Source organism: Falco punctatus (genome assembly GCF_963210335.1).
Source record: "Falco punctatus genome assembly, chromosome: 15".
Classification (NCBI taxonomy): Eukaryota; Metazoa; Chordata; class Aves; order Falconiformes; family Falconidae; genus Falco; species Falco punctatus.
The window spans coordinates 17,250,120-17,275,999 of record NC_137595.1 but is presented as its reverse complement, the minus strand read 5'-3'; the positions used below and the strand labels follow the sequence as shown (position 1 = coordinate 17,275,999).

At 41.9% G+C, this 25,880-nt stretch overlaps 1 protein-coding gene across 7 annotated transcripts in view; it reads right to left on the bottom strand.

Moving 5' to 3' along the window:
- GRIA3 (glutamate ionotropic receptor AMPA type subunit 3) overlaps positions 1 to 20,582 on the bottom strand; it is a 153,972-nt gene extending 133,390 nt beyond the window's left edge. For all 7 annotated transcript variants that reach the window (XR_013923833.1, XR_013923834.1, XM_080365689.1 and 4 more), the window contains exons 1-2: positions 19,929 to 20,582; positions 19,096 to 19,254 (exon numbers count right to left, since the gene is read on the bottom strand). Coding sequence is in view for 5 of the 7 variants with exons in the window: in XM_080365689.1 (XP_080221815.1) it covers positions 19,096 to 19,254; positions 19,929 to 20,019 (250 nt within the window). In the remaining 2 variants the exon portion in view is untranslated. The remainder of the gene's footprint in view (positions 1 to 19,095; positions 19,255 to 19,928) is intronic.
- Between the last annotated feature and the right edge of the window lie 5,298 nt (positions 20,583 to 25,880).

Sequence of the window (25,880 nt, the reverse complement as noted above, 5' to 3'; positions counted from 1 at the left end):
TGTTTTCCACTAAACCAAGAAAAGTGCACAAACACACCAGAAATGCAATCACAGTTGTCACTAGCTGTAATTAAGCACTGTCAGCCCAATATTTCAAGAAGTCTTGAGACCTACAGAAAGTACCTCAAACAAATCAAATGACGAACTCCATGAATGAAAATTCCCAAATTATTTTGTAACCAGCAAAATAATTTAAAACCAAACAAAAACACACCTTCCTGGCTCTCCACTTTTGCACAGCTTAGTGCAACTAGTCCTAAATTAAATCCTGTTAAAGCCATCCTATTAGGGAAAGCAACCAGGATTTGAGTTACTGTGTTGTAATAGTTTATTTTTCTTTGTTCAAGTAGTAAATTTGTGTTGTTATCTCAGTTTCTTTTTCTCATCTTCTTCAATGTATTTGTTCCACCCTCAGCTGGATACAAAGTCAGTTTTTAACGATCGTTTTCAAGTCAGTTTCAGGCCCTACACTTAGTCTAGCTCTCTCAAAAATGTTTACAGATTTAACAGCATACTTTTATTTATATAGAGTTCCTCTTCTTTTCTTGTTACTGTATAAAAAAATTAAGACAGAAAGTGATGGGACTAATTAACACAGGGATGTGATCCTGCAACATGTCAGGAATTGCTCCTACCTGCAAAAATAAATGAGGGAAAAAAAGAAGAAATGTTTTTTTCCCCCCAGTTTGTTCCAACAACAGGTCACATTGGTGCTATGAGTAAGGACAGCAGGAAAGACAATTTTACAGAGAGTATTTAAAACCTATAAATTCAGTGTCTCTTTAAGCACAGACCCTTTGGGATTTTATTCTGTTTTAATCTATGTTAGACAAAAATCTTTCATCCCATCAAAATTCTCGGGTTATACATGGATTCAGACAGTGGCCAGCTAACAGGAACCTCCTTACTCTGGAGGAATCAAAATACTCTGAATCTGCCCTCTTATTTTGTTGAGAGACTACAGGAACAGAAAGACTGACAGGAGCAGGGTAATTCAGTAGCCACGAACGTATGGATACATACCACACGTTAGTTCCAAAAGAAGCATGTATGATTTAATTTCTCTTCTTCAGAAATAAAACTTCCCTTCCATAAAATCTGCCCATGATACAGTAATTGAAAATCTTTCAAAACAGCACCAGCAAACACCAAGTTTGTGCCCTAGAAGGGAGTACTTTCAAGCAATCTTACATCCTAGAAAGGAGCGCATTTTAAATCCCTTGGCTCCAAATCCTTTTTCCTAAGCTGTGGCTTTCCTTCGCTTGGTCTTCTCCATCCTCCCTCCCAGTCCAGTCCCCCCCCCCCCAACTACCCTCAAATAAAAATTATCCTGCTATCACACAATTTGGAGTACATTACTAGGGAATAAAGAGAAACCATCAAACTGCCACAATAAAAACATTTCATTTTACCAAAAGGACGGTTCAAACAAACGTAATTAAGTACAGTATCTAGGATTTTCATGACTTCAGCTAAGCAAAATAAAAGTGCTGGGTCAAGCCAATAAGTGAAACTAATCACGTTGTACAGAGCTGTAGCCTTCTGACAAGCCGCATTCTGAAGTCTCTTTCTAACCCCCTTGTATCTACAGAGCCCATTCAAACTTCCCAAATGAGGGAGAGAATCCAAAGTGCAGTCAGTTAATTAGAGCCAATGATGTGGGAAATGCTAGATAATTAAATTCTTCTCCTGAAAGATTTATTTCTGATATCAGTTTTGGAAGACCAGGGGGAAGAAGTAAGACATCGCACCTCACAAGACTTAACTCACCTTTGTAAGATTCTTCTCACAGATCAAGTAATCATATTGTTGTGTAGCTTATTAAGAAATATTACTGATTATAGTGATACTGTACAACACTGCTGCTGTACACACATTTTTCAGGTTTTGTCCTCAATATAAGCAGATGTTGTCTGCACAATCAGGAGATGTACATTTAATCCACGATACAGTTGCAGTGGAAAAAGAATAAAACCAAGTTTGATCTGAAAGGGGGAAAAAAAATAAATCAAGACTTTTTAAAAATAAGGAAAATCAACCATGAGAAGAAACATGATTTAGAAGGTAAGGGTTCTTCCTCTGAACAGCATAATCAGCGTTTCTGTGTTTAAAAATTTGAGCTGTTCCCTAAGATTAGAAAAAGCTATGTGAATAGATGACCCTGGAAAGATTGTTCAGGTGAAGAACCTGGGCTTGTGATTAACTAGATCTGAAAAACAACCAGTTATTTAAGCTAAGCAAGCCCACACGTTCTCACTCTCTTGAAAGACATAAAACCACCCAGAAGCAGATATTTGACTGACATCTAAAGGAAGATAACGGTGGAGACTATGCATGGGCACACTGGCTTCTGCAATGGATACTGCTACTAGCGAAGAACAAAGCAGGGTTCCGAATGAGAATATCCACCCAGCATTTTATACAGCTGAGCAGGCTGTTGAAAGGCAAGTTTGGACATAAGAGCGTTCAATTTCAACATCTGAGTTCTCCAATGAGCTGTTAATGCCTTTATGGAAAAGCACACAGAATATTGAAGACTATCATACATAAAGACTTTTAGCTCCAAGCCATATACAAACATCCTTTCAGATGACAATACTGCCCTTCCCTATTTCCTCCTCCGCCACTGTTTAAGAATCCAGATAACCATCACATGTAATCCTTATTATCATAATTGATCTTGTATCTTTAAAAGACAAGCAGGACAGAATCAGTCATACTGCAGCTCCAAAGAATGAGAAAATACTGCTTAGGGAAGGCCACCTTTCCTTAGGATTCCCAGAAAATTTTCATCTTCACTCTGGACTGAACAGTTGAAAGTATCACAGTTTTCCATAAAGAAAAAAGAATATCAGAAAACAAAAAAGGAGAGATTCACCACTATACATTTTTTTCACCCTCATGCTGTCCTTTCTGCCAAGGAAGCCAGAAAAGCAAAGGTATTGAGAACACGTAGCGAGCAAAAATACCTGCTTTTCAACTCCAGAGTTAGCTATTTGAGTAACTTCATACTGCAGCTGAGTAACCAAACTTGCATCCGTGCCTTAATGAGAGGTAAGGGGAGCACCTACTGTTTGCATTTACAGTAGATGTGGTTCATGAGCAGCAGGAACAAGTTCAGCCATCACAACTGTTCAGCTTGTGCTGCTCCGATGCATCATTTCAGCAGGGGAGGCTTCGGTAACAATTAAGCAGAGCCATTCACAGCTGACGAGACCCCTAAATTTTGCCAAGTGTGGTAGCTAGTGTTTTATCCTTGCTACTGTATCTTGTCAGCCACTGCACTGCACAAATTATCACCAGAATCCATCTCTCTCTATACTGACAGCATGGGGGTGGGGATGTCTATTCACCCATAAACGTGTAGGATATTTATTCCACTAACTCACCCACTTTTACAGAGGATGAGCATGTAAATATCCTGTCTCACAACAGGAGGTTAATTTTTTAGAGAAAGAATTTAAAAATAAAGCACCATCAATTAATGTGGTTGTATTACAACAGCTTCACTGCAGAGACTGATACAAAGAAAACAAAAGTGTTGAGTGGAAAGTAGGAGGCAGATAAAAAGTGGCTTGCTAGGATCTGAAAAACCAATGACGAGAGATGATCAAATGAAACTTTTTCACTGTTACAAATGTATTACTTATTGGTAAAGATAAATCTCAGGCTATGAAAAAAAAAAAGGAAGGAAAAAACAAGAGAAAAATATTTTTCTGTTCATGGAAATTGATAGTTTATGCCGTGGAAAACTGAAATTATGATAAAAAAATTCCATTTGAAAGCTTTCATACGTAACACAAGCTGAAGAAGAATATGATCCTTTGGCACTGAACAACACACAAATTTGTAAAGATTTCTATCCACTACACTGCCAAAAAGAACAGTTAAATACCATTTTAAGAATCATGGTGACATGAATCGCTTCCATCCACTTACATCAGGCACGCTAGCTCAATCTACTCCAGCTGTGATTTGGACGTACATATTTTATAAAACCTTAAATGCAGTTATTTAATAAATTTGCTACAATTGCAAGCATATGTTAAAACACACCCAAGCATTCCACAGTTACATGTCACCACTATGTACCACTGAGGTTATGTTCAATGTACCAATTAGTTTAGGTAAATATGGGGAAAGTCTGCTCTCAGGGCAGCTACTACTGGGCAGCTGCTGGAGACAATGGTGTTATTTCAGATATAATCAAGTAAGCATTAGTAAAACTTAAAAAAGTACATATATTAAAAAATGCTCTGAGCACTTCGTTTTTGACCACTCATGACTACAGAGCAAGACAATGGAAATTTTCAATCACAGTACTTAGAAATCTATGTACCTTTATTTAACATTCATAGTTTTTCAAAATAAGAATCCTTCAAATACACAGCAATGCATCAATGAAAGATCACATCCTCTAAAACACAAGAAGGGCTTTTATCTCAGCTTTTGGGGTTTGTTTTAACCTATTTTGCATTAGAACAGCAGATTGTTCCAGTGAAGGGACAGAAGTTGAAGCCAAAGGACCATCTGCTAAGGTTCTCCCCAGTGAATTCCACTGCAAAAGGCGATGTGATGGAGCGACCCAGGCAATTGGGATACACACCATTAAGTAAGCAACAGAATGAAGGATGGAAAACTTTGAGGGTAAGTGTGGAAGAACACAATCACTGTCATCACTGCATTTTTTTTTAAATACATAAAAAAAAAATCAGACAGATGAAGGTATTTGCTATGAAGCCATAAGACTGCTACTATATGCACTGCAAACAGGGCTTGCCTCAAGGTTTTCTTTCATTTTAAAAGAAAACTTCAGTGCTAGAGTAGATATAAATGGTCTCTTTTGTATTTGCATCTTCTAAGAAATCCTTTACTCATTTAATAAAATAAAATTTTCTCCACCTTCACAGCAGAAAACTGTTTAGACCAGTTAGCACCCACTGGGGTTTCATTGTGTCAGCTCATTTCAGCATAAATTTGTTAACTGGTTGTTTCTAACAAAGGTACTATAATACTCTTCAGAGCCTGATTTCGCATTCTGTATTCCTTCAAGTAACTTTTAATACTTTTGAATTAGGATCAGGAAAAGTCTATGTATACACTGCCTATAAGGATGTACAATTCAGTGTATCATTTCATAACCCAGCTGTCAAGAGAGACAACATTTCTATAATACATGTATTGTATGCGTGCCAGTATGAGATGAATAGTCCTGTAACTATAATCAATACCGTTCATTCAAACAACTGGCAGTAGCATTTCAGACAACTGGCAATTTCATCAGTTTCACTGGGCTGCCCAAAAATAAACAGCTTGAGAGGAATGAATGATCTCTGTGGTTAACTATAAATAACACTAATCTCAGTCATTTGTTTTAGGGGGTTCATCACTAGGAGACGCAGAAGTCTCGTATCAGTGCAAAAGGCACAGCAGGCTCCAAGAAACTACAGAAATGCTGAAGAATTATGCTGTTGGTTTTTCATTCACCCAGTTACTGTATTTACATACAGGCTCCACTGACAGCACCAGGATCCCACCAGTGCTGCAGCAGCTCCAGCTCTGCAGGAAACTCCCATGATCTCAAGGATGTGTAACCATCTCAAAAGTCAAACTGGGTTCAGAGGAAGCTCCAGTGATCTGAGTAAACCTACTCTGGGAATAACTAATGTCACTTTCAAGGTAACACGAGCAAGTTTGGGATTTTTAACTACTTCAGTGTGAAATTTGCCATCTCTCAAAAGAGTTTTTGAGAGCAAACAAACCTAACAGCTCAATGTGAATGAGACTAACGCTGAGACTGATGGGTGCGAGGTGAACTCAGGCAGACGGGGAACAGAAGGTGCCATTCACAGGCCTGTTCACTGTCTCTGGGAAGTGAAATAGCTTTTTTTTTAAAAAAAAAAAAAAATAAATTATGGTCTATCTGCTCCTATCTATCAAAGCAAGGCAAGGATAAGAGAACAGAGGGAAAAGAATAAAGACAGCTGACTAAAGGGAAAAAACACATCTCTGCAGAGTACAGATCCCAAAGAAAACTTCCAAAGCCCTGAAGTGAAAAAAAGATCCAGTTGCTGTGGTTTAAGTAACCCTCTCCCCCGGCAGCCTTGCTGGGTGTGGGCTAGCACGGCAGCACCACTACTGCCCAGCCTGCGAGCCTGCAGGTCCATGGGTCACCAGCCCTGAGGCTCTGAACGTATCTCCTGCTCCTGCAGGAAAATCTCCTAACCGTTGGGAATTGTTATTAGGTTTTCTACCCTATTTCACGAGTTCGGAATCACAAGATGCCTTGTGTGTGCTCTAGGGAAAACAGAGGGATGATCAGCTCTCCCAGGGGCCTGGAGGTTGGCACTGGTCTGCTTCCAGGCTGGATTTGTGCTGCCATGAGACATCACTGCAGAGAGCTCAATACACCACCGGACTGCAGCAGTTTCTTGCTGATACCATGAATGGGAGCCAAAGCCATCACCTCAGCTCCTTCACAGTGTGCAATACTCCAAAGAAAATCAGATGAGCTCCACAGGAACGTCCAAGCCCTCTGAATAGACTACTGAGCAGGAAACAACAGCATATGTGTACACATCCAGGTAACCAAACCGCTGCTGGACCAAGTTCAAAAAGTCATGTTGCTCCATCTGTAGCCATAAACAACCACTTTTCAGTCCTAGAGCCTGTTGCTCAGAAATTTTATGTCCTGTCAATTAGAATAATCTTCAAGCTGTAGTATTATCCAATTTACAAGCTTCTTGCTACTATAATATGAAGAGCAATCATCACACCCAGCCACACCAAGAAAGCATTTCAGTGGGATGTTTCTAGCACAATGGCCAGCAGCAAAAAGATTAATGGTACCAGTGGCTTCAAAAAGAGAACACTCACTTTCCAGTGGACAAACAGGGAAAGCTCACAACCCCATTGGTGACTCTACACCTCTGGGAAATGAGGCAGGCTGTACTGTGGAAGTCACCTTTGCAAACAGAAAGTCAGTGGCTGTTTTAAAACTAAAGCCTTGATTAGATTGTTAAATTAAAATTGTCTGCAGGACTTTCATAGAGAAAAGCCAGCTTTTAAGAATGGGTGAATTTATCAAGCTGCAGATCTTTATTGCTTTGATCATCGATATTTTAAAGTTGCTACTTTTTATTCTATATTGGCAATAAATCTCAACACACTTGAACTGCAATCATCACAGCACAACATGATACATTTCTCTCAGAGATGTGAAGTAGGACTCATCAACAATAAAACACCCCAAACAAACTGGGTAGGAGGATGGCTAAACAGATAAAGTCTCTTAGTTTCAGGTAAATGATTAGGTAGCGGTGAACACTGCTATTAACCTCAAGTCCATAATGACAGCTTAAATGAACAGTTCTAAGTGGACGCAGGCCTTTGTACCAGAGCTGCACTCCTGCAGCTGGCACTCATTGACCCTTTTGCTGGCAGGCTCCGCGGAGAAGGCAGGCAGCCGCGTCTGAACTGCAGGCCCTTCTCTGTCATGCAGAACAAAGTCACAGTCCTGATTATTCAGGAGGTTTGATCTTAATGCTTTACACTTCTATAGAATCTTTCATCCAGGGATGAGGCAGGCAGGAGAGCATGGGAGAATCTTAAACTGCTATTGCCCTTCCCGCACCCATTTTGCAGAAAGAGGCCTCCTGACTTTGGAACTTTCTGATACTTCTTTCAAGTGTACTCCACATACACTGAATTACACAGAAACCAAAATGATAAGATTCGTATTTCACACACAGCTTCACCCAGGCTTCTTGAAAGCACAATTAATAATCGATTTTGATTAAGTTATTTCCAAGAAGATTTTAATCCCCTTACAGAGAATGTTGCAATAGATTGAATTCAACCTAGTGCACACAAGAAATACACAGGACTGATGTAAGCATTTTTAGAGACCACACAGTAGAAAGGGGGAATCATATTAATCCTGCTTGCAATTTTGTCCAGAAAGATGCCATTTTAAAATTCATGTGAAGATCCGTATTAAGGCAGACTATTCCAGAGCAGCAGATTCTGGAATCAATTAACAAAACAATTCTTATTAAAGACAGGGAATCTCCAGACATTACCAAGGAAGCAAGAATCTTTTCAGAAAAGCCCTCAAGGAAACTATACTTTAATATCAAATTGTATCCTCCAGTGTATGCAGAGATTGCTTCAAATCTCAAATGCATCTTATGTGAAACAGGGGCTAGCACTGCAGAGCAACACAATAAGAATTTAAGACAGGAAGTGCAGATAATTTATCTGAATAAAGCTTCCAGGAGAATAACTGATTTATGTTGATAATGATCCAAGCTGGAGCCTGACCAGGATGCAGGAGTTAGCAGCATCACTACCCACAACAGGTTCACTATTCATGAAAAATAACAGGGTGTTTTTACAGATGAAAATAGGTTAAAATGTTAGCTTTATGCTTCAGCCAAAAGACTCTGCTTTGACAGAGATCTGTTCTTGAATTACTTCTAGAGCAACCCAGAAAAAGGTGCCATGTTTTTCAATCAGGACTATCACTATTCATGCAAGCACATAAGAGACACAATGAGTTAAATTTCACAGACGAGTCTATGGTCTTTAACGTCACACAGCCTCCATTCATGCAAGAATTACAAAATCCATAAGCTGATGCAAAGAGAGAAGTAGTCAAAGGTTCACAGCTACAGAAATACATATTGGGGGAAAGGGAAAAAAAGAAAAACAAAAACCTGAAAGTAGAAAGTGACTCCTGTTAAAAAGCAAGGTCAGCACTTTCCACTGGAGACTATTTGTTTTACACTGTTTTGTTTCAATTGAAAAACAAAATCTTTCCTTGGCAGATTCTGGTCTACACAGTCTATTACTGATACTTCTGAGATACCCAGCATCATTTATAAAGGGACACTTTTTACTGCTGAACATGAATATTTTGTTAAATTTCCCAAAGTTCCAACAGGAAATATGTGCAACATTACACAAGGGCGTATTCAGTTAGTTGTCAAAGTCAAGAGCTTGGACAGCCTGGGTAGTCCTGGAGAAGAGGTGTGCTGCTGATTCAGATGCTCAGAGTTTCCCTTGAAAAATCCATTGGCTGTCCTGGACCCACATCCCCCACTTACCCAGAGGCTTAAAGCCATGAATACCACATGAGGGACCACTCTGGTTTTACCCTTTACTGGCTCCAGCCTTCAAACTCTCACAGAGTTACTCCAAATTTACCCTGGTGTAAATCAGATCAGAGGAAGACTCCATTATGCATTTTGGCCGGCCCTGCTTCTCAAATGGGATACAGTGAGGCTTTTTTTTTTTTGCCTTTTTACTTTCTGTTAGGACAGTACAATGAAGCACTAAAACATGGTGGTCCCCGTGGTCATTGTAGATATGCACAGCTCAGTATCACTGTTTGCGATTCCTTGTTGTGTTGTATAGCACCAAATAACCGGCGGTAAAAGCACATTCGATGGATACAAATGCACATCTTTGAAACAGGACATTGTGGTTGTTGAAACCATCTCTACATTTACTACACTGCATGTAATAAAGCTGTACTGATTCACACTTTAAACAAGGCAACTTCTGCACTGGGAGTGCTGAACTGGAGTACTGGAAAACTTCAGGAGGGTTAACTGATCTCATTTTGATCAATTTTGGGCTCATCTCACTGCCTATCCAGGTAATAAAGTAAGTTGCCTGTAGATGGTGTGGAAAGATACGCTATACATACTTTAACTGACAAAAATTGCCTATCCATAAAATCCATCACAAGCAGCTTGAACTATATACCCTGAAAAAAGCAGACAGCTTCTCCAAAACACACACAATTTTTTCCCCACATCCATCATCTATATGTCATTATAAAAATTGAACAGCACAGGTGTTTTTACATTGAAAAAGGCAGATTCTTATCTGCAGAAACATCTTCCTAACTTGAACAGGCTTCACCCAATTGTTTCAGTCAAGAAAAAAGATGTACAAACCCCAGAAATCATAATTTCCAAAACAAAACATTTGGCTTCAACTGAAACAGAGTCAATTTTTTGAATTCTGAAACTATCTAAGAAGGTTTTATTTTTAATTCTCTAATTTTCTGGTGACCTCAGTCTAATTCTTAAAACTTTTTTCAAACTATATGTGAAATGAAAGATGAGCACATCACACAGCTCCCATCGTTTCCAATCATATGTGTTTTTGAAGTCACACAGCATGATTTCTGGGATATACAATCCATTTCTGGGATGCACAGAACAGCAGTGGATTAATGGTTCCATGGAGGAACTTGGTCTGACTTGGCCAAGGCATTCGATATAAATATATGAATACTACCATTAGTCATGAGAGTCACTCTGCTGACATAGCTGAAATAGGGAAGAAATAGGATTAGCTGGCATAGGATGACTACACACACTTTTTTTCTCTTTAGTATTATTTTACATTAATCAAGAAGTCAGAAATAAATAGGCACAAAACCTCAACATTTTAAGAAGGAAATTCAAAGTAGGATAGCAGCTATGATGCTGACTGCTTATTCATTCAGTATTTCCTTAGATCCAACCCCTTTTGACATACTCCACAATGGCAGTGAAGCCTCTCTGGAGATGCTACCTGACCGCTGCACAAAGACTTTGGAGAAAGACGGTCAAGTACATTAAACTTGTCAGACCATTTAGAATCCCCCTAACAGTTTCAATTCAATGCAGGGTTAGACCCCGGGTCAGTCCTTTGCAAATCAATGGACACTAATTAGTTCTCATCTAACCGCCAGGAAAAAAGAATGCACATGAACTTGAGTTTACTGACCATCAGACTTTATTAGAATTCAAACTTGGTGACTTAAGTGGTAAAGCCTAAGACGATAAAACCTCTCTAACTGCTAAAACCTAGCCTCTTACCACGTTCTCCTGTAAAGAGGCTACATAAAGTCCAGCACCTGAAAAAACTTACCAATTACCATTTCTCCCCAAGCCATCTCTCCCCCTACACCTACTCCTTACAAGAAAAACACGAACGATGACAACAAGCACCAAAACGTTTTAAGGAATTTAGCACACACAGCAGGGTACAAAGACCAGCCAAGATGCAGCAATCCCTTGATTCACAAGACGTGATCCATGTTCACTAAGTGGGCTACAGCTCCTATCTCAGACTAAGATCTCTGAAATGAAAATCAAACAGAGATATCATGGAAGGCACGAACCCCTGAAATGCACTGCCACACATCTCCTGGCAAAGCTGGCAGCTGTGAGATACTGATTACGGCCCGTTCTACAGACCTCACTGGGAGAAACCAACAGGCAACACCACTTCTGGCAAAGATGGCTCTTTCTTCCATCACTCAAATAAGCTGTCTGAGCATGGGTCAGGTAGACAAGAACTGGGCACATGCTGTACCGCAGAAGTATGGACTATACTTATAATATAAGATCCAGGGTGTGTAGGAGATAAAGAACTCTCCAATATTAAGCTTGCTTCTCTTTCCAGCTTTGCTTATTTCAGGTAAAGAGCTGAAAACTTCTCCTTTGTCAAGTGATAGATTGGCTTGCTGTACAGTTGCGACACACGTTCTCCCAGGTCCGTCAGTGAGAATGTATGTCGTCTTCTGGCAAGGACAGCAAATTAGTAAGTGCTAATTTCAATTTACTTTCTGAAAGCATGAATAGTAGGCTGCTTTTTGGTGCTTTTTGTTTTTCAGTTTTGGGTGGTTTTCTGGTGGGGTTTTTTTGGTTTCTTTGTTTGGTTTTTTTTTAATTATTATTTTTCTATAGAAAGGGAAGTGGAAGGAGTGATCAATAACGTGAAAAAGACACTGTTAGCCAAAGCTCTCCACATTTTTCACTGCAAACTACCTCTGCAATACTCATCTGATACAGGCAAACTTTATTACCTTTGTATAAGACACAGTAAAACTGTGCTACCAAAAGCACAAATTGACTTACTCCAAATTATGCTAAGAGCCATTGAAAGACCATAATCTCCCAACTTCAGTCCCTTTACCACATGGGCTGGGCCCAAAGGCTTTATGTTTGCCTGTAATAAAACTACTGACAGTGAAATCAGCAAGCACCATTACACACATGAGTCCATGAGAAAGAGGTATGAAAATAATGAAGTATACGTGGAATTAAGTATGTATGCATTTACTAGATACCATCAGAGAGTGGATATACCTTTACCATATACCTGCCTATGATTTTAAAGACAATTCTTGTATTAAAAAGGACTTAAGACAGTGAAGTCATCATGCAGCCCTGCATTTTTTTTTTTACAGTTCCTGATCAGAATTTCAAACATCCCATTCGAATAAACTCTAATAAATACAAGTCCAACACATGGGCAGGACCAAGCATCCAAAGGCAACCACATAACTCACAAGAGGCCTGAAAGTGAACTTCTTGTAAACTGCATTTGAAAAAAACCCAACCAACCAACCAAAAGTCTTTCAGCATATCTGAAATGTGCAAATGGTCTAGCAAAACAATTACATACAAGTGGCCAGATAGGTCGCTTCATTCCAGCGGAAGAGTGCTCACCTGGGCTATTAACCAATTGTAGGAGAGCAATTCACCCTTTTTACATGTGCCTAGGCAAGCTATCTGCAGCACAGCATCCCTGCAGGTTGATCCTCATGCATAAGGGCTTCTGTGCCACCTGTGCAGCGTACGTGTGAGTGGCACATCACCACTTGCTATTTCAGAGGCGGTTAAGATGATAAAACAGCACCCAGAGACACCACGAGGAGGACATGCAGGAACAACTGCTAGGTGGATTAACGGATAGGTGGATTCCTACATTCGCTCTTAACTCTTCACACCAAAACCTTACTACCTGTTTCACTCTGGCTCTGTGTATATATGATAGTTTTACCGCTAATAATTACATCCTGGGGAGATCAACTAAAAAGGCACGCAGGCACACGCTACTGTTGAATGTTTTGCATACAGGTACACACTGATAAATTAACTCTGCATTTCTGGTGCTAATAGAAATATATCCAAACTCCCCGTACAGTCAGGCCAGAGTACACCCTGTGAGGCTGTGTAATAGCTGTGAGCGTCCACACTGCAGCGACTACAGACAGCGGAACACGAGCATCTACTTTGGAGTCTTCATCAGATGACTGCACATGGAAAAACTCCAAGATGATTTAAAGTTCAAGCTTTCTAGGGCCTCTGATATTCTGAAGATCAACAATAATATAGAGCAGGTGATACAATGGAGGGAAGCACACGCCTGCCTCTGATAGGGAACATAACACACACATTCAGAAGAAAAAGAATCCCCATGGATGAAATCTGGAAATTGCTTCACTGCAGTGATCATCACACAGTTTCACAGAAACTGGTTTGATCTAGATCAATAATTTTTAGATTTCTATTTTTGGATCACTACATTGTTCCAGTGGAGGTACAAGCCCCTGTATAGCAAACCTCATGACAACAGGTACAGAGTTTTTATGCTGTAACTCCCCTAGAGCTTATAGTGATCTATACTTTACAGCAGCACAGAAAGTACTGATCTTAGACTGTAACTTAAATGTCAAATACTAAATCAACATAAACATCTTGCTCACAAGAAATGAACACAAGTTTTCAATTGTATGGTTTGGCTTGGTTTGAAACTAAGCTATGAAACCAAACTGTTGCTGCTTTAAAAATAACATATTCTAAAACCCTTTAAGGATGCCTAGCGAAATCAAAATTAGCATTCCAAAATCGGTAATGACAAAACATGTACTTTAAATGGAAAAATCTTAAATCACTGGATTATGACAATAAAGAATCATTAAAGATACATCAGCTCTCTCAGTTCACACCTTCTTGCATAACAGTCCTACACTTGCAGTAGGACGGCCTCCCACCTCCCAGACACTGAACACAGCGAACCCAGAGGAAAGAAACCCACTGTTTTCTGTGGCTCTTGGACAAGCTCCCAAGCCAGCCTTCAACAAAACTGTGGTTTTTTTGTTGTTGTTAAAAGCTACTGTCACATGCTTGTTTCCCATCATGGCATCTCCATTTCCTCCCAGAGATAAACTACAGCTGTTACATATTTTACTGGAACGTGTAGCTAATCAGTAGCTCTCCAACCCATACCAATAGTCCCACGGGTCCCCCAGACCCTGTGCTATATAGGGAAAGCAAGAACAATTGCATCTCTGCATCCGCCCAAAAAATCTTTCCGAAATTGAACAACTAAACAGCATTCTTCATCATGCTTCACTCTTCATTCATTGGGTGAATTGAAAGTTTCTCAAAAGTGTCCATTCATACAAGATTTTTCCCCATCTCTGCAGTGTGAGTTAAATGGAACCCTAGCATCTATTCAGTATGTAAATGCTATGGGTGCAGCAGAAGAGAGAAAGGAGCCCGCTTATTTTAAAATTAATTTAAGAAACAATAAGACACACTTGAAAGCAGCATGGTTCCTTCTGCTAACACTGAGATCTCACTCAGCTTAACAACAAATCATCTGCTCTGCCACGAAGTGGAAACAAACTTTAGTTGGAACAAGCCCTTCACCTTTCAACCTAGTACAATACTGCAAAAGCTCTGACACCTAAGCTAAAGCCATACACACATACTCGAGCATGTTCCACAGCATAAAGGGCATTTTCAGGGATCTGTTGTGAGTAGAGTTGTGTGGAAAGCACACTTCCCCGTGTTTTACCACAGATTTCTGGGAGAAACCACAGTGCATTGCTCATCGGGAGCATAAGGCATCTACCCTGTGGTCTCCACTCATGCAAAACCACCAGTACACAGCCCAAACTTGGCAAGACTTTTAGCAAGACATGCTTATGCTCTTGGCAGAAGGGAGCCGACCACTTTCAGCATCAGTGTCCTTTGCCAGCTGGCCAAAGAGCACACAGATGCAAGGGAAGCAAATTATCTGCCCGCTGGCAAAAAGAAATGCTGAGAAGCACCTAAGGAAAAAGCGTGTATGTGCACACGTGTGCAAGTGAGTATGCAGGTGAGCATATATATATATATATCTGCACCTGTGCTTTGGGAAAGTGACTAATACAGTTAAACAGGAAAAACTGTCTGCTATAGCTCCGTGGTATCACTTTCTGCAACGCTCTCACAACAACAAACAGACACTTTTTCCATTAAAATTGTCCAAGTTGCATTTCAAAGATTAAACACAATGACTGCAAGGATGCTAAAGAAAAATTTTCTAAGAAAGTCTGAAATTAGACCCCTTCAGGGAAGTGACCATACAACCACTTAAAGGATTTTAGCAACTTAAAGTAAGCATGTCATTGTATCTTCCCTCTTTTTTTGGTCTCTTAAAGAATGAGTGCCTGTGGAAAAAACACTGCACATCAACATTTGGTAAAATACAAAAAAAGCCTTCTGGGTTCAGAAGATATATGAGAAATGACTCAGAAAAATTAACAGGAGAAGAATTTGCAGCTGATAGGTAGGTTTAGCTGAGAGAGTGAATCTGCCTGTAGATTAATTAGATTCTGCAATCACAGCCCCTTTTCACCCATTCACATCCCACCACTATCATTACATGATCAACAGATTTTAATGAAAACTAATGCTTTCTTTTGAGAAATTCCATGGGGGCTACGTATAAGGTTGAGTTTACTTTTCAAAATATTTCTTGAAAATCGTACATAACACAAGTGCACATTTGTTGGCTGTAAAGGTGTACAACAGCAATTTTTTGCAATGACAGTGCAGAGAGGGAATATGAGATCTGTGTGCTAATGAGCTGACACTGCAGAGGCTAGAGCAGTGTTAGTATAGTGCACTACAAGTGCAGAGCAGAAAGACATACGCGGGTTATTTCTAGGGAATATGATCTACAGAATTGTACACATAATTCAACATTAATACTAACATCCTTCATTAGACATTATAAGAAAAGCATGAAAGGTGCTTCCGTGATGAAATTACACATTTGAGTTGTTACGTTCATACTGTTCTGAAAAAGCCAGCTCACTCTCTACATGAGCATTTTTGAAGAAAATATAACATCCATATTTCATTTGATTCTATTCATTCACAGGTCAAGTTAACTTTCTTCCTTTCTGTTTTTTCCAATGGCAAAAAGATATATTTTAAAAGATGTAATAAATCCCCTCAGAGCCAACTGATAAACTTCAATTCACCTTTAAATACACTGGAATTTTCATCTGTCTTTGCATTTGCTCTCTGTTAAGATATCATACAGCCAAATAAATAGGTGGGCAGATAAATACAGAGTGGATGAATACCATATGCATAACTTAAATGTACAGAGAGGGGCTCGATGCTAGCAGTGAAGCAGAGAATACACGTACATAAATCAGATTATGCATCATTTAACTGAAAAAGGAATGAAAGGGAGGGGCTTAGGGCAGGAATTTTCTTTTGCTTCTAAACAAGTTTGTTCCCATGTTGGGATATTGCCAAATCAGCCCTACCAGAGGTGGGCTTTTTATCTCTGGCACATGAGGATACTTCAGCAGAGATTTTTTTTTTTTTCTCCCGCCTCTGGAATGCACCAGATTGCACCAAGTGGGATGTGCAGCTGTACAGTAAGAACGTCTTTCCTGAGCAAAGCCCCCCCCGAATTCCTGCACACATGAACTCCTACTACAGTCACTGTCATATAAATCAAACCAAAGAAGAATGAAAGGTATTATTTTTTGGATACTGACTAGTACAGGCGCTACGCTCAAGCTACACATGCTACTTTCTCCAATTTCCCTTCAGTTCCTTTACCTATCCCACCACAAAGTCAGTCATAGTCTCCCTCTCCAGTGAAGGCAGGCAGAGTCACTGCAGGTTTCTCTCCTGTGGATCCCTGCCAATTGGAAATATTGATCAAACGGCTGTGTGACAGCACTGGAGACAATTTATGCTTACGTCCAAGAGAAGTAAAAATGTTGTGGAAAGAATTCTTTCACGGATATGGCAGTACCCTGAAATCATCTGCCACTCCACCGGGAAGTGAGGATGTGATTAAGGGTACTTGGGTCAGAACGGTTTACATGTTACCAGGTAGCGTGAGGAGCTATTAGTTCATCCTCACGCATTGATACATATGAGCATTCTGACTTTCAAAGATAACCACTTCCAGACTGAAAAAGGGCAACTCTATTTTTTTTAATTTATTTTGAGCTACTGAGACCTACATGACTGGTGACTTGGACTCACCATATTCTTTTCCTACCAACAGTATTACTAGATGGTTGACATAGCTACAGACAAGGTCACCTTTTCATTTTCTTCTGTTTCTTTTTTCACATCTTCTATTTTTAAATAGGTTACTGTAGGTTGGTATTCTCTAGTCTAAGGTTCCTCCAGAGATTTCAGTTTTCCCAATTTTACTACACTGGTAATATGTGTGTTGGAACACGCAGCCCTATACTATAGAGAACCATCTCATCTTACTAAAATCACCACTTCTTTCACTCAGCAATGATGAAAATCATTATATGTCAGAAGATGAGAAGCACTCTGACTAAACAATAAACCGACTGCCTCTGAATGAGTATGTGGTTCACTCATCTTGGTGGGATCTGTAAAGAAGTGCTGGTAGAACTTAAAAAACCCAATTAATAATTAATCACCCAAGCAGTTTAATGTATTTAGTTTAAATCCATATAATTGATATTTAGGAAACTATGTTTGAGATACAGCCTCTTGAAGGGATTACACTGATTAGGGATTAATAGTCTGATGTTTGTTGTAAGAGCTGTTGAGGCTGGATAGGATTAGTAAAATAAGATGCAAAGTACAGACACGCTTTTATTTACCATTTTTTTCCACTTTACCAAATATTTTTATTGGATATTATATAATTAACCCCTCCCCACAAAAGTTTCAAAGGTCCTAATTCAAAGCCCTTTAAAAAGTGTAACGCTGCACTAGCAAGAAACAGTCACATGGGGGATACGTTAGAATATCAATCCGAAATTTGTCCAAATATTTCCTTATTGTATATTTTTTAACCATCAACTTTCTCAGAAAATGCCTGAAATCCTAGAGGAATAAAATATCTGCTTGACCAGCCTTCTGATTATACAGTGTGGGACACGAATGTATGGACTATTCTATCCCCAACAAAAATTTAAAGAAATGAAATGTTCAAAACCTGGAATTGTTTTGAAGCAAGAGATACTAGTTTTCTCTAATCCAATACTTCATTATTATAGTACTATGCTTCCTCTTTGAAGATTTTATACTGTGACTACATATGAACGGGAATCCTGGTCATAACACAAAGTTACTACATTGTATTCAGAAATCCTTTAGATCGTGTGCAGATGTATTTCTGCAAACTGCAAAGTACGTGCAACTAACTCACGAGACAGCTCCATTAATTTTCAAAGATTTACAACAAAAACTGCATAAAACTGAATGTGGACACATGAGTAAAACATGTATTCAGGAACTACTATCCGTTAAAGGCACACTTTTTAATATGCGGAACACACACCAGTCTTTCAGAAAGATATTTCACATTTTAACACCACATTAACACTACTCAAAGTTCTATTCTGCTTCTTCTGTTAATAAAGGCTCAAATTATACGTTATGTGCTGCTTGTGCAGAGCTATTTCTCGTAATGCTGAGCATTCCGATTCCATTTTCTCTCCCCTCAGCTCTAACGGCATTTATCAGTTTACAGTCTCCTCAGCTTTTAACAGGACTTTCACTGTAAGAAAACAAACCAGTATTTCAGGGCAGAAGAGGCAAGCAAGCCCCCCTAGCTTTGTTCCCTCAAGGTCACTTGTAAACAGCTGGTTCTGTTTTATTCCTACACGGTACTATTTGCAAATGATGCTGTTTCACACGGCTAGGTTGTAGCCTCAACAGAAAAGGGATGTCACTCCTGTGGTAATTCACTGATCCCAGCTACACAGCCCTACCATATAAATAACACGGTTGGGTTTTTGGAAATCAAAACTAAAGGGGTGAGAAGAAGCGGTGGGAGAACTTTCCCTAAGGTATTATTCAACCATATAATAATGCTGCAAATCTACTAAACCCTGCCTCAGTGCACACATTTGTTGCACTATATTGTATGAGCAAGAACTCCGGGCTACCAGGGAGAAATTGAACGTAAGGTCTGAGAACAAATATTTTCTTTTAAAACGCGTGTACTTACAAGCATTTGTCACTGAAAAACTGTTGGAGGAGTCCAAGTGATCTACGTGATAGTTCAGATGGAAGGGCTTTTCTGTGGTGTTTTGGTTTGTGTTGTATAACTGCACAGCAAATCGAAACGCACTGTGCTCCTGAACAGTGTTCCTCATGAAAAGTCCACCTGGGATGGGAAAAGGAAGAGAAGGAAAAAAGGGAAAAGGTATTTCAGAGCGGATTTTGAGGAGGAACAGTGGCAAAAAGTGACATATGCATACTGCACGTCTCCGGCAGGAATGAAGAGGAGCAGGCTGAGCCCGGGCACAGAATCCTGACGGAGCACGTACCCGAAATACGCATGCTGAAAGCCCAAAGTTAGGCTCGGGAAGCCACGCATCCCACCAGTGCCCCCCGGGCCACCGCACCTGACGAACCAGGCCACTCACACACGGGTGCCCACACGCAGATTTAGAAGTCCACCGCGGCCAACTGTGGCTCCCGCGCTGCTCGCCGCCCCTAGGGCGACCTGCTGGGGCCACGCGTGGCGCGCGGCGTGGCGAGCGGGCGGCGGGCAGCGCTGGCCCGGGGGGCGGGCGGACCCACGGCCCCAGCCCCCGGCTGCCGCGGCGTTCCCGTTCCCGTTCCCGCGCCGCTCCTGCCCTCGCCGCTTCAGGGCGCGATTCCGCAGGAGCGGACCGAGCCCTCCCGCCGCTCCCGAGGCGAGCGGGCAGCCCCGGCACCGCTGCTCCCTCTCGCTCCCGGCCGCGGCAGCCGGCGGCTCCGGGCTCGCCCCCCGCTCCCCCCCGCACAAGTGCCCCGCGGCTGGCGGGGGAAGGCGCGGGTCGCGCTGCCGCTTACCTATGCTGATGGTGTTGGGGAACCCCGCCAGAGCCTCCCCCAGCAGCCCCGCCAGCAGCAGCAGGAGGGTCCGGGGCGCGCTCTGCCCCATTTTCTTCAGCCCCTGCGGTTCAGCCCCTATAACGAAACTGGCGGCACAGGCATGGGCGCAACGGGAGACTCGGAGTAGTGTCAATGGTGGTGGCGATGCTGGCGGAGGTAGTGGGGAGGATGGTCCCCCTCCTTTCTCCCTTCTTCCTTTTTTTTTTTTCTCTCTTTTTTTTTTTTTTTTTCCCTTCCCCAAATCCCTCTCCTCTTGTCTTCACCCCAGCCTGGGAGGGCTCATTGGCTGCGAGGTTGCCTTTCTCCCCCCGTCTCCAGCAGCCCCCCCCAGCGCAGGGACTTCCCCCAAAGATGGTGGGTAGCGGAGCCGGCGAGGCTGCTCCGCCCGGGCCGGGAGGGGGTTATCGATCAAACTTGGCGTGAGGCGGGCTGGCAGCCGCCCGCCGCTCGGCCCGCCCAGCCCCAGCGCTGGCGTCTGCCGGCCGCGGCGGGCAGCGCTCGGGGCTGCGGTCGCGCGGGAGCGCGGCGGCCTGGCGTGGGCCGCCCCCGGGCTGCAGCTGGCCCCTTTAAAGCTGCATCGCCTCAGTGTGTGTGAGTGCGTGTGTGAGTGCGGTGCGTGCGCCGGTCTGCGGCGGGGGAGGGGCGGGTAGCCGAGCCGGAGCCGGCGGAGGAGGGCGGGGGGCGTGAGGGGGATGCGGCCGGGGTCCCGCCCGCGCCCGGCGGCGGGGAGGGCGGCCGGTGCGGGCGCTCAGGCCCGGGGGCGGCGGAGACGCCTCGGGGCCGGGGGCGAGCGGCCCTGCCAGCGCTGGGGCAGCCGGGTGCCGCCGGGCCTGCCTGCCCTGCCCCTCGGCGGGCGCCGGTGGGGGCGAGGGCCTGCGCGGCGGCCGCGGCCCCGCCTGAGGGCGGTGGGGCGGGGGGCTGGGGGAGGCCGCGGGGCAGGGGGCGTGGAGCGCGTGGCCCGGCGGCGCTGCCCCCCTGCCCCGGTGCCGCCAGCGCCGGAGGGGGGGCTCCCGGCTGCCGCCGCCCACAGTGCCGCGAAGTGGAGACAGACGAGAGGTTATCCCGCAGGAGGGAATGTGGGGTCCCTGCCGACCTCTTCCGAAGGAAGGGAACCCAGCAGCCTCCCGGGCCGGCCCTTGCGCGGGAAGAGGGCAGGCGGGCAGCATCAGTCGGGGGCGGCGTTGCCCCCGCACGGAGCCCAAAGCGTGGTAGCCCCATCGCGGGTGGGTGTGGGACACCCCGTGTGCCCCCTGCACCCCTGCCTCGGCGGAGCCCCGCCACCCCGGGCCCCGCCACCCCGGGCCCCGCCACCCCGGGCCTGCATCCACAGGGAGCCACCGCGCCTCTGCCTGAAGCCTCCCCATGGGTTGATCTTGCCCCCACCTCCCTGACCCCTGGCTATACAGATCCTGCAGGTCTTTGGGGTTTTTTGTTCTGCTTTGAGGCACACAAAACTGTACAAGATGGAGACAGAAAAGAGATACTAGGTCACCTCGTCTATTTCATAGGCCCAGGGAATGTTTTCTTTCACTCAATTGCTTAATGTTTCCTTTTCCTCTGAGATCAGCAGGTCACTTTCCCTTGGCCCTCCTCTGCTTGCTGTTTTTTTATCTTAGTCTCAGACTCTAATGTTCTTCGGGTACATTCAGCTGAGTTATGGGTAACATCAAAAGCAGTTGGCCTTGCATTTGCAAAATAATGAACCAGTGCCACTAGCTGTAGCATCGTATAAGTACTGGAGATGTAAGGTGGTGGCAGATTACTGCACATACACTAATGAATAACATCAAAGACTCAAGCCACTACTCTTGAAGGAAGCCAAAGGCACAGGTGAAGAACAAACCATCACATTTGTGACATGGGAGCGTAAAGTATACCTTTACTAGCATATATGAAACTCGTACTTACTCCTAGATTCATGCATTGGTTGCTCCGTGTGTGTTCCTTTTGAGAATCGTGCCCAGAAGATGGAGTCCATTCCAGTTCAGGCAAGGCTAGGAATCAGGCTGTGAGGTGACTGGTAATGTTCCCCGTTTAGAGATTGCAGTTGTCGCTTTATCTCTCTATTTAAAGAAATGGTTATCTGTATGCACAGGTGGGGTATAAAGTCCATCTTTACAGCACTCCTCACGTTCAAAGCACTCTACAAGTACTACCTCTGAATTCCTATAAACATCTCCTTGAAGCATGATTGTATTCTGCTCTTACAGAGTAAAAACTTAAAAATCAAGGAAGGCAACTGGCCCAGCTCACCTAGGCAGGAAATTTCAGACCAGAATTAAGATCATGAGCAGCAGCCCTGACTGTCCTTTGGTAAGCATAGCAGATCTGAAAGCTACAGACAGGTATGTGAAGTTTAAATATTCAAGATAGTTGTGAAAAGCACATTCCTGTAAGCAAATAATTTATCTTTCTGGCTGCAACTATCTTTCCCCATTCTACCCACCTCCAGCTGATTTCTAACACCTTCTCCACAAAGTCCTGCTGTCCTCTTTTTTGTGTCCTTCCCTACTGGCCCTACTTTCTTCCTGTTCACTTGCTCTCACAAAGTTCTTTTCTCCATCCCTGCAGCTGTGTATTCCAGGCTGACTGCCACCTGCCACACTGACAGCTGATGATGTATTGAAAAAATTATGAAAGAAATTATGTTTAGCATTATAGATGTTAGAACAAGAGAAGAGATAAAATAGTCATGAATGAAGGTGGCATGTGCCAGAATCTCATTTTCATACTCAGCCAGTAGGTTGGGTGCCTCATCTCAACTAAAATGGTGCTTCACAGCCTCATCTCAAAATGGAGAGTCTCGTTATAATCCAAAATATATCTGTTCTAAGAGACAAATAAATTATCATTATTGCCCGCATTTTTCCCCCTGAAGCCCCTAATATACATGTTGTTATTATTAGCATTTTCAATATGCACTTTGATTTTTTTGGTTAGGCAATTAGTCTTGGGGTACTATTTTCAGATACAAATGATACAGCAGCTGCCCCGTACAGATTTTGGAGAAACCCAAAGAGACCCCATCCCAGTTTATCTTTCTTACAATGAACCCTGTGTGCACTAGGACAAAATGGTAGGAGATCAGTTGGCTTTATGTGGATATTAATGCCATGCAAATAGTTTATATACTTTGCTAGGGATGCTCAGTGACTCGAGTTAATGAATTCCATGGTAACCGAGGTATTACCAGATGCTTTCCCAAACCTTCCTTAACTAAATACAACCAAGATTTTGCAGGATAATCAGAGCTTCATGTTTAGATGATTTGTAGTGTTCTGGGACACTAGGGGATTCTGCGTACTATCTACCTGAGCAGGAGGAGGTAATGATTTATAATTAGCTAATGTGTTCTCATTGTAATGTCTAATAGTGGATTAGAATAATACTATGGAATTTGGGACACAGAGTTCTCACTGAGCTGTCTGATGTTACTAGGCTAAACCCATAGTGTTAGCATAAAGTCATGGCAAAATCTACACCAGGATTCTGTGGCTCAAGCTTCACCACCCTGACTGCACTGAGCTGACAGTTTTGTCATTCCTGTTTCTAATTGCAAAAGAGAAGCTCAGGCAGCAAGTTTCTAGAAATCATTGTGCTTCTCCCAGGACCAACCAAATCAGGTTAATAATTGCCAATAAATGTTTTGCCAATTGTGTACCTTTTTTGGTTGATTTGTTGTTTGTTTGTTTGGTTTTTAAACTGGTTATTTCTTCATAAAAACAAAGGACACCCAGTTAACAACTTAATATCAGCATTACTGATTAATTTACAATAGTTAACAGAATGACAGTGGGGAGAGACAGAAACAAAGATGAAAAGGGATTCAGGGAGAAGGTGAAACTACAGATAGAAGGCATCAGGGCGAAAGTGCAGTGTCAAAAGAAGGAAAATGAATACAGACATTACAGCTTAATACATTTTGGAAAACAAGTCAAAAGGACATCTAGTTAAGATTTGATTCTATTAGGAGTGGGCATAGAACAAACTATTGAAGCTCTCCTGTTTACCTTTCATTACCATGCAATAATAGAGACATAAAATGAAATTAAAAGGCAGCAGACGAGAGACAGTTTAACAGAAATATTCTGTTGCATAGTTTATGGCTAACCGATAAAGCTGTCTTCTACACAGTATTCTTGGCAAAAATAATTGTTTTTAAAAGTTTCAAATTTTATGTGAATTAGCAGAGTAAATACATTAGACTAACTAGTAGATAGTTGATGCGATTAATATTCAGAATTCATGGCAAAAAGTAGCTCCTAGGTGCCTCAAGAAAGACATGGTTTTCTTATGCATGATGAAAGTTTATAGTATGTTTAACATTCTCTGAAAGTTTTTGTACTGGTCAGCATTACAGACAGGATAGGAGACTATTTGAATCTGGTTTTATTAATTTTTTTCTAAGAACAGTTAACACATGAAATCCTGGAACGACAGCAGCGTGTGGTAGGTTTATTACCCCTATTATCGGACCTAGGATTTTACCCAATACAGCCTGGCAGAAAAATACAGTCTGGCACATAGGAATGTGGAAGGATGATCAAGATTTGTATAGGAACAAGGTCAAAGAGGAAACTTGTTGACAAATAAAAGTCATTACTCCACTACTGGAGTCTGGTTCGACTGTAGGTAGCAAATTCATGCAGCAACTTTTATCAGAACTGAACATGGACTGTTACAGTAATAACCTATATATATTACAATTGCACAACTAAGACACAAATGTGGAAACAGTCAGCATGTACAAATGTCTTCATTTTTTTTTGGAGTTTGTGGTATCTTCAGGATACATACTTCTAATTCTTCTAAGAGCTACAGGGTTGGTGGAAATGTAGTGTTATTATAGTCCCATAATGTCAGAAACAATTTATATTACCTTCTGCTTTCTGATTAACTGTACACTAGGCACTACTGGCATAACACAGCCCTGCAATTCTTATTTAAACCTGTACTTTTGCTGTGCTCATCTATATTTATTACTTCAGGAAACAGTAAATCAAATAAAAAAGTAATGGTATCCCCTATATACTGTTAATAAAGTGAATCCTCTCTCTGTTTTATATCTGAGCACAGTTTTCAGGCAATCTTGGGAGTTACATCCAGTTCATACTCACTTCAACTGTGCAAGATCTGACCACTGCATATTTAATTTCTGTATATAATTACTGAAATATATTCTTCTTAAAGGCAATCTTTTTTGGCTCTGAGTAGTGAATAATCATTTCAGATGCTTGTTTGCCAATCAAAAGTCTATTTTCCTCCCAGCGTGTGTTTGTATATTACCATAACTTACCTCATCTTAGTTCAAATCTGCAGCAGTATCTTTTAATGAAAATGTCTTTGGAAAACAGCACATAGATTCTTATAAATGGAGGTTTAGACAAAAAGAATTTACATTTTTCAGTGAAGTTTTAAGGATTTCGGATTTGTTCTGTTCCACTTGATCAGACAGAGATTCCTACCCTCCCCTAAACCAGCAGTCTGGTAGTTACAAAGTTTTAAGAGCTATGCAGAAAACTGACGTTCAGTTCTCTGCAAATATCAAAGAACGTGTTCTACTTCTGGAATGAACCTTTGCAGCACTAGGGTATGGGATCAACTCACTCTCTTTTATTCAATTCATATAAATATTTTATTCAATTCATATAAATAAGGTATTAGTTAACACGGGAAGGAAATTAGGGAGAAAAGGAACTTTAAGCTGTGTCTCCCTTACACCTGGGGAGCACGTTGCCTGTGGAGTGTTGGTCCCTCCCTTGCTTTGTCACTACCCAAGAAATGTCACCTTGAATGTGAAAAGATTTCACTTTGGAACTTCCATGAAAGGAAAGCATTTCCTTAGAAAAAAAGAGGTGCATATAGCATACGTGGTAAGAATGAGCAGGTCTGGTACCTTAAGACTGTTTT